Here is a 9,266-nt window from a genome sequence, read left to right as displayed (position 1 = left end):
ATCTCCCACAGATCTGGCTCACAGGTGTCTTCAATCACAATTGCATAGGTAAGAAGAGGTAATGTATTTCACTGGGAAAAGATGCACTGCTTTGGCAAAGTCACCTGTATGTATATTTACCGGGGACAGCAGTGCAGCTGTGTTGTTTGCCCCTTGGTTGCAGAAGGATGAGTGCACTGGGAGTGACAAGGGTTCCTCAAATCTGTACTGCAGCCTGGGTGCCATTCAGCCCAGAGCTAGGGGACCATTTGTTCCCATGGACCAGTGCTTGCCAGTGGAATGAATTCCTGCACAGCTGGAAGAAGCAATTCTGGATTCAGCTCCAGCTCCTGGTGGGCGCATGATCATTGACAATGCTGCCCTTCCAGAAATTATTCTGCAGTTTCCTTTCATAGTCATTTGAAGCTTTGAAACTTCACATTTCAATTTGCTTTGCCTTAGGGAAAAAGACTTCTGGGCCCAGTGCAAACTTTAACCTTTTGACAGTAAAGTCCTTATGGTTGCCAGCTTCTGATGTTACACAATATCACCTAGCTGCATGTGCTTGCTTAGCTCTGGGTCTAGTCCCAGCCTAGTAAAGCCCAGGCAGGGTGGCACGTTGCAGGAAAAACTGGTCCATGAGCTTCTGGGGTTGCCATCAGCAGCAGAGTGAATGTGCCCTGTGGGGATTCCTCTGGAGAAAAAAATAAGGGACCTACCCCATGCCATAATATTCTCTTAGATCTTTCTAAAATATCCTAGAAAAGACTGTGAAACTTCACATCTCCTTGCACACCCACTGTTTGGAGAGGGGCGTTTTTGTCCCTCCTCAAAATCATTGCTCTTGCACATGAGAAACATGAACATCCACCAACAGGAATGATGCATGGTCCTGCTGCTGCTGCAGAGCTCTGGGAAGGTCAGACCTGGGTGTTACCAATATGAGCACTTAATTAGCATTTCATGCTCCTTCAAGCTGTCCAGATCCCAGGGCTTTTTGTTTCAAAGCAGCCACTGCACCATCTCTAGGGAAGAACAGGAAATGGGAAACAGCAACTGCCAGCCTTGCAAGGGTGTAGGGGAAAACCTGAGGTGTCTGCATCAAAAGATGAATGGGAAGAGTGTAATTGCCAAAGCAAACGCTTCATTAGGATAGCAGGAGCAGTTCTTTACTGCATGCTTGCATGAAGATCATTTGGGATCTCCTTTTTGTATCTCATGCAGAAAAGGAGCTCTTAATAATACCACGCCACTTAAACCAGATTGGGATGCAGCTCTGTAGTGGTTCACAATGAAGCAGACTGCCTGCTGTGCCACTGCCAGCCCTGCTGAGCCTGCAAGGGACCAGAGTGTATCCCATGCCTGTTTTACCTCCACGCAAAGCTTGGTTTTCCTTATTAGTGTGGAGTAAATACAAGAGTAATAAAATGGACAATTAGACTGGCCGCTTTGGAGGATATGCTCATGCTTTCACACATCAGTCCTGCACCTCATGCTCCCAAGACTTGTTACTCATCTTGAAGTATTTGAACAAAAAAACCTCAGCTCTCATGTTACATCTGAATAAAATTGCATCAGATCATCAAGAATTCTGCTGTCAGGAACAAGACAAGAGCCTTCCGATACTCACTTGCAGCTGTCCTGGATTGCTGCAGCCCTTTATGAAAAGCTGCTGCAGACAGAGTGTTTGGAGTTGGTTTGGGCCTTTATGAAAGATCTGTGGAGCAGTGTGCGGGGCTCTCCTGGCAGGAAACTGTTTGTCCAAGCCCAGGGACACGGTGCCGGCAGGAGCGGAGCGGCCCCGCTCCCAGCCCGAGAGTCTGTGAGCTGAGCCACGCCGGGGAGAAAAGGCAGCGAGGGGCTCCAGCCCAGCTGCTTCACTGCCCTGCCCGCCCCATGGAGCTCTGCTGCGGGAGAAAGCCGACGCCGGATGAGCCCCCGAGCTTCCATCAGCTGCTGGAACTGCTCCATGACAGCTCCTGTTCTTCCTGAGAGAGACCCCAGCGCCTTTTTGTGACGCGTGTCATGGGGGCATTCTGTTTGTTAATAAACTGTTGGGCGTTTTCCACTTTCATCTATCAGTAATAATTTCCTATTGCTGGAAAGGGGTTGTTGGAACCCTTTAGAGGAGATGACTTATTGCACAATATCCTGTTTGAAGTTGTCTGAAACAGTGTGAGACAGATAGCTTCACACAGGAGCATCCCCAAGGCTGCTGAGGGGAAGGCACAGAGGAGGACAAACCCAGTATTTCTGAGGGAAACTCCTTGATACCAAACCAACCTGAGTTGTCAAACAGCAGACCTGATGTTTCGAGACATGGGCCAAAGGGGAAACCTTGCAGTGTGTTTGGTCCAGGCTGGGTTATGCTCGAGGCAAAGGTGTGTCAGTGTGTTGGATAATACTCTTTTCTTGACCTAGAGATGGGGACACTGGGAGGTGTTTTAAAAACTTTTATTCCATTTTCAGTCTCATGAGAAGGGTGAGACAATACAGATGTTATAATTCACGCCATCACAATCAGAAGCCAACTACTTCCTAATTATAATACATTATAGGCGTTTCTTGGTCTATCAGCCTTTTTGCCATGCCATGTTGTAGATGCCTTAAAGCCAATTATTTGAAACTACTCCTCGTGGGTCCCACTACAATGCATCTTTCATAGCTCTGTTTTTCCAAAGTCTTATTTGCAAGGCCATTTTAGAAACTTTTTTCTAGCTCCATTTCTCTCTCAACAATATCTGTCCTATTCCATGGAAATTTTTAAGTTATAATTCCTTGTCTCAAGATTTATATACATATTCATACTGTGTGGGCCTTCTATTAGGCTCTAAAAACTTCCTACAAAACCATTTCCCACATCAGTGCACTTGGCTCCTTCTCTCCTCATTGTGCCTGGCAAGCACAGGAGCCCAGAGCTCCTGCAGAACCCATCCCAGCACTCAGTGGGAGCAAACTTGTGTCCAGTCCTCACCTGGAGCTGTGGTGCCCAGCATTCCACCACACTGGAATGAGGAACTGTTCCTGCTCTTTCAGAAGGAGCTGAGGAGCTTTGGCCTTCAGATCAATTGTCTGCAGGCTCCTGCAGTGCCTGGTGCTGCTCCCTTGCCAGAGGCACCTCAGGCCAGGGGGGCACATCTGGGCTGCTGTGTCTGGCTCTGGGGCTCCCTGTTCGGGGCAGTGAGGAGGAGCTGCAGAGGCTCTGCAGGACTGACAGGATGGGCTTTGGGGCTGGCAGGAGAAGCTGAGGGACCTGGGCTGCTGGAGCTGCTGAAGAGGAGGCCCAGGGCACATCCTGCAACTGCTCCAAGGGTGGTTTCAGAGAATCCCAGGAACAGCAAGGGTGGAACAGGCCATGGAGATCAAGTCCAGCCCGTGCCCTGACACCACCTTGTCTCCCCTGAGCCTCCTCCAGGATAAACAACCTCAGCTCCCTCAGCTGCTCCTCACAGGACTTGTGCTCCAGACCCCTCCCCAGACTTGTTGCCCTTCTCTGGACACGCTCCAGCCCCTCCATGTCCTTCCTAAATTGGGGGCACCAGAACTACAAACAGCATTTGAGGTGCTGCCCAAGCAGTGCTGAACACAGGGGAAGAATCCCTGCCCTGCTCCTGTTGGCCACACCATTCCTGAGCCAGGCCAGGAGCCATTGGCCTTCTTGCCCACCTGGGCACACTGCTGGCTCATGCCCAGCCTGCTGTCCATCAGTCCCTGCAGGTCCCTTTCTGCCTGGCTGCTCTCCAGCCCCTCTGGCACCTTGTTGAGGGAGGGATGCAGTGAGGGAACAGGTCCAGATCCATTCCTTCCTGAAATGTGGTGTTTGCTGGCACTGCCAGTTCCCACATTTTGATATTTCCCTATTCTGGCACAGCCCAAGTGTAGCAACTTGCTGGCAAAGAAAGTCAAAACAAAGCAAGGACCTGATACCTACAGCAACCCGATATCGGATTTGCTGACACCCCCAGTACCCAGATCGGGAATGTTTCAGATGCCTGCACAGCCTAATTCCAGCAATTTGCTGGCAGAGAAAATAAGCATCTGGCAATTTCTCAGTGCCGGCACATTCCACACCAAGATCTGGCAGTGCCCACATCTGGCAATTTCCCTCTTCTGGCACCACCCATATCCAGAATTTGCAGGCAAAGAAAGCTAAAACCTGGCAATTTCCCCTTGCCAGCACCGCCCAATCTGGAGTTTGTTGGCAGCAGGATCCCAAGAAAGATGGAAGGAAAGAAGGAAAGAAAAGAGGAAGGCATCCAGACCCAGTCCTTCCTGGAGCCTGGAGCCTGAAATGGACTGTTTGCTGGCACTGCCAGTGCCCAGATCTGGAAATTTCCCTATTCTGACACAGCCCAAGTGCAGCAATTTGCTGGCACAGAAACCCAAAACCTGTGGCAGCTTCCTGCTACTGGGTCTGGCACCACCCCCACATCTTGTGTTTCCTGCACCAGAACCCAGATTTGGAGATTTCTCAGTGCCAGCAGAGCCCAAATCTGGCAGATTTCTGTCGTTGGCAATGACACCACCCAGATCTGGTGTTGGCTGGCAGTGCCAGCGCCCAGATCTAAAAACTTCCTGGTGCCGGCACAGCCCAAGTCCGGGGATTTGCTGGCACAGAAAGCCAAAATTTGGAAATCTGCAGGTTCTGGCACCAGCATCATCCAGCTCTGGTGTTTGCTGGGACCGCCAGTGCCCAGATTTGGAAATTTCCCGATGCCTTCACAGCCCAGGTCTAGCAATTTGGTTTTAGCTAGCTTAGGAAGAGAAGTTCCTTGGACTGTGGCTTTCCTTTTTCTTGGAACTGTTTAAACCTGCTCTGGACTGAAAACCCAGACAAACACCGGCAGCAGCTCACACCTGTGGCCCACCAAGCTCTGGGATGCTGCATTCCAGCGCCAGAGGGACTTAGAAGAGACCGAGTGAGCCAACTACAACCCACAAAAAGGACTTTCTGAATTTGCCATCTCTTCACCACTGTCGGAGGTTTGATTTAATATTATTCATTTTTCATGTTTGTGAATACTTTACTTGTTAAATAAACTGTGTTTTTTTTCACTTTTCTTGAGGGAAATCTTTTCCTGAACTAGTAGGGGGGGGGGCCGCTTGAACTTTCTTTCTAGACGGACCCCTTTTGGAGATTTCCTCCCAAAATTTGCCCTAAGCCAGCACAAACAGTTACAATGAAAATTTCACCAGTGGCATCATTTCCTGGTGGCAAATCTTGTGACAGAAAATTGACCCTATTCTCCATGAGAGATTCTTGGGAAGAGCAGACAGGAGAAGATTCCTGGAAAATTGAAACAGCTTTCCAGAAGTGAAATGAAAATGAAAGAAACAATCCAAGATGCTTTCCTCTATTTATTTCTATGCTCCCCTTTTCTATGTTGCATCCCAGTAATTCCAGATGCACTGCACCTCTAAGATCGGTGACTTAGTGATTTTTAGACACTAAAATACCATGAGCCACACACAGTTTTCCTTCCCCTGTTTTTACAGGAAAGCAACACTGGAGGTGTCAGTGCAGTGCTGGGCTCAGGTAGGAATCCTACCCCAAGGGAAGGTGTCCCGACAGTGTTTGACGCTCAGCAAGGACAATGCACAGCAGCAAGCGAGGGCATCGCTGTGCCCGTGTGCAGGAGTCAGGGCTCTGCATCTGGGCTCAGCACTGCAAAGTTCCCGTGTTTGGGCAGACGGAGGGGCTGTCCCCGGGGCGCGCGGGGCTCGAACGTGGGGCTCGTGGGGCGAGCGGGGAACGGACACGGGGACGAACGGCCCCGGTGCTTCAGTTGCAGCGGCGGCAGCGGCGGCAGCAGCAGCAGCAGCAGCGGCGACAGCAGCAAAAGGAGATAGACTAGAAAAATCGTTCTTTCTCTCGCTCTTTCTCTCTCTCTCCCTTTCCCGCTTTCGGGCACCCTTCTCTCGGGGTCCCTTGCCCGGCGTCCCTCTCCTCTCCCCGCCTCCCTCTCCCCTGCAGGGCCGGGCCATGCCCCCGGCCCGCCCCCGGCCCCGGGCGGGGCTGTCCCGTGCCCGGCCCCGGCCGTCCCGCCGCGGTCTCGCCTCCGCCCGGCTCTGGCCGTGCTGGCGGTGGCGCTGCTGGGCGGGCATCAGTGCCGGGGGCGGGGGCGGCATCGCCGCCTTTTGCCTCCGCCTGGCCCGAGCCCGGCCCCGGACCCGACGCAGGGTCCGGTCCCGACCCCGACCCCGGCCCCGGACCTGCCCCCGGCCCCGGCCCCGGCCCCGGCCCCGACCCCGACCCCGGCCCCGGCCCCGGCTCCTCCCGGGGCCCGCGGGGGACACACGCGGCGCGGCCGCTCCCGCCGCCTCCGCTGCGGCTTCCCCGGCCCGAGCTCCGCCGCTCGGCAGCGCGGCCGCCGGCCCCGAGCCTCCCGTGCCGCGTTCCCGGGAGCGAACGCCTGGGCATGGCCGGCCCGGGGCGGGTGAGGGGCGCTCGGGGGCCGTTGCTGGCCCCGGGCCGAGCGCTGACAGCCGCGTCCCGCCCGCAGGGACGGCGCAGGAGGCCCTGCAGGAGCGGTACCGGCTGGGATCGCTGCTGGGGCGCGGCGGCTTCGGCAGAGTCTTCTCGGCCACGAGGATCTCGGACGGCGCCCCGGTGAGCGGCGGGGTCGGCGGCGGGCGCAGGAGGAGGGGATGGAGGAGGAGGAGGGCGGAGGGCGGAAGATGGGGCTCGCAGTGCGGGCGGCGAGCTCACCCCGCTGCTGCCCTTGGCTTGCAGGTGGCCATCAAAAGGGTGCCACGGAACCGCGTCCGGCACTGGGGCGAGCTGGTGAGTGAGCGGGGCCAGCAGCCGGGGCTGCCGGCCAGGGATGAGCCGGGGCCCGGCACGGTGGGAGCCGCCAGGACGCCCCGAGGGAGAGCGGGAGTGGGGCCAGCGCAGGGCGCAGAGCATCCCGGGCTGGCTGAGGGCTTCCCCAGGCCTGGCACGGCATCGGCCCCACTGACGGCATCGTGCTCCTCCCGCAGCCCGACGGCACCAGCGCACCCCTGGAGGTCGTGCTGCTGGCCAAGGTGTCCACTGGCTTCCCCGGTGTGGTCCAGCTGCTGGAGTGGCTCGAGCTCCCCAACTGCATCGTGATGGTGCTGGAGCGGCCAGAGCAGTGTCAGGACCTGCATCGTTTCATTCAGGCACGGCGGTTCCTGCCCGAGGAGGAGGCGCGGGAGCTGTTCCGCCAGGTGCTGGAGGCCGTGCGGCACTGCACCAGCTGCGGGGTCCTGCACAGGGACATCAAGCCAGAGAACATCCTGGTTGACCTGGACACCGGGCAGGCCAAACTGATTGACTTTGGCTGTGGCACCTACCTGCAGGACACAGTCTACACTCACTTTGCAGGTGAGCCTACACAGGGCTGTGATCCCGGTGCTGGCATCTCATGGCCCAACATCTCCCAGCCGAAGCTGGCTGTGGCATTGGGAGTTCTCCCTTTTGCTGCCAGTCAGGGCACTGAATCTTCAGCTGAGTTGCTTCAGAGCAGGGCTGGGTGGGCAGCCATCTTCCAGCCCTGCTGGCAGCCTTTGCCAGCCACTCTGCCCAGGACTAGGGCTGGGCTGGGGCAGCCAGCCGGACCAAAACCCCCATGGGTGGGGGTAGCAGAGAGGGGGGCTGGAACCTGTGCCCCAGCCAGTTTGGTGTGCAGATGAGAGGAAGGGCTTGGACTGCTCCACTTGCGCTGTTTGCCTTGGCTTCATAATATTTTGGGGGCAATGCAGGCAGGGAGGATAAAGGTGGGTTTTTTCCCCAGCATGGAGTGGGTTTTTCCTTTGCATGTCATGGTCGGGCCTAGCCAGGGCTGCCCTCTTCCAGCACCAGAGGCTTCTTTTCCAACCCTAACTTTGTGCACAAGTCCCAGGTGCTGGCGAGAGGGCAGTGGTCACCCTGTGTGCAGGCGCAGGGATGCTGGGGCCAGGCTCTGGGAGCAGCAGCATCCCCCTGATGAACTCCATCTGTATTCCATAGGAACACTGTCGTACAGCCCCCCAGAATGGAATGACTTTGGCTGGTACCACGGCGAGCCAGCTACCATCTGGTCCCTGGGCATCCTGCTGCACCAGATGGTCTGCGGGGAGCACCCTTTCAGGAGGGGCCAGAACCTCAGCTGGGGCCAGCTCCCGCTGCCACAACGGCTCTCTCAAGGTGGATCCTCTTCTCTGGGCACGGGGGGAATGCCAGTGCTGGGAGACAGCAGCGGGGTCGTGGGCATCCCGCTCTGGCAGCTGCTGAGGAGGTGGCACATGTCCTGCTCTCCTCCAAAACAGGGAATTGATGGGAAAGTTTAGGCCCAGCTCTGAGCACATCCAGCATGGCCTGGGCATGGGAATAGTGAGGCAAAGCAGACAGGAGCCTTCTCTGTCTGACCATCAGTTTCTGCTTTCTCTCCCCAGAGTGCAAAGACCTGATCAGGTGGTGTTTATCCGTGAACTCCTTGGACAGACCCGCACTGGAAGACCTGTTCTGTCATCCTTGGGTGTGGGATATTCCTCTGCCATAGAAGAAGGGAGAGAGCCACAGGCACACTTTGATCCAGAGCCCTGGTAAGTTCCTGCTCCACATATGCCTTGGCAGTCAGAAGCAAAGGAACCCAGAGCTTTTTGTGCTGCCTGTGTCACTGCACCGGGGTCATGGGATGGGAACACACAGCCCTTGTGCTGGAGCTGAGCTGCTCTGCCCAGCACTGGTGGCCGCCATCCCAGCTGGTTTTGTGTGTCCTGGTTCCCTGACAGCTGGGGCCCTGGGCAGAGCCCTGAGAGCCTTGTCTGCCCCCAGGGAAGGAGCCCCTGGAGAAGCTGTACCGGGTGGGGATGCTGCTGCTGCTGCTGCTGCTGGAGACAGCGAGGGTGATATCAGGGATGACAAGCTCTTCCTCAGCCTGGCCACGGGAGGCTGAAGGTGATGCACTTTGATTCTGGCACCTTCTTCAAAGCCAAACTCCACCGGGAATTTGCAGATGAGTCCCCACCCAGGGAAATTCTGCCAGATTTGGGCATTGCCCAGCATCGCGGGGAGCCAAAGGCTCCCCCTTTGCTGGGGCAGATGCAGCTCATTCTTCAGTCGCTGCCCAGCTGCTTTTGGCAGGGCTGGGAGGAGGGGCTGGGGTGGGTATGAAATGGGAGTGGGCTCCTGGCTCTGCCAACAGCCCCCAGCACCCACCGTGCCCCGGGCTGGGGCTGGGGCAGTCAGCCCAACACAAACAAAGCCCCATGGTGGGAGCAGAGGTGGGGCTCCAGAACCTGTGCACAGCTGCTTTGCTGTGCAGGCAAGGAAGGGCTGGGCT

The 9,266-nt window shown here is 56.2% G+C and overlaps 1 protein-coding gene across 1 annotated transcript; it reads left to right on the top strand.

Moving 5' to 3' along the window:
* Positions 1-6,984: 6,984 nt before the first annotated feature.
* LOC134420467 (serine/threonine-protein kinase pim-1-like) lies at positions 6,985-7,311 on the top strand (the record flags this gene model as incomplete). Its single annotated transcript, XM_063160634.1, has 1 exon — positions 6,985-7,311. A coding segment is annotated over one exon (327 nt), but the record flags the coding sequence as incomplete, so codon positions are not given.
* Positions 7,312-9,266: the final 1,955 nt, after the last annotated feature.

Source organism: Melospiza melodia, chromosome 7 (genome assembly GCF_035770615.1).
Source record: "Melospiza melodia melodia isolate bMelMel2 chromosome 7, bMelMel2.pri, whole genome shotgun sequence".
Taxonomy (NCBI): domain Eukaryota; kingdom Metazoa; phylum Chordata; class Aves; order Passeriformes; family Passerellidae; genus Melospiza; species Melospiza melodia.
This window is presented reverse-complemented; position numbering and strand designations above follow the sequence as displayed.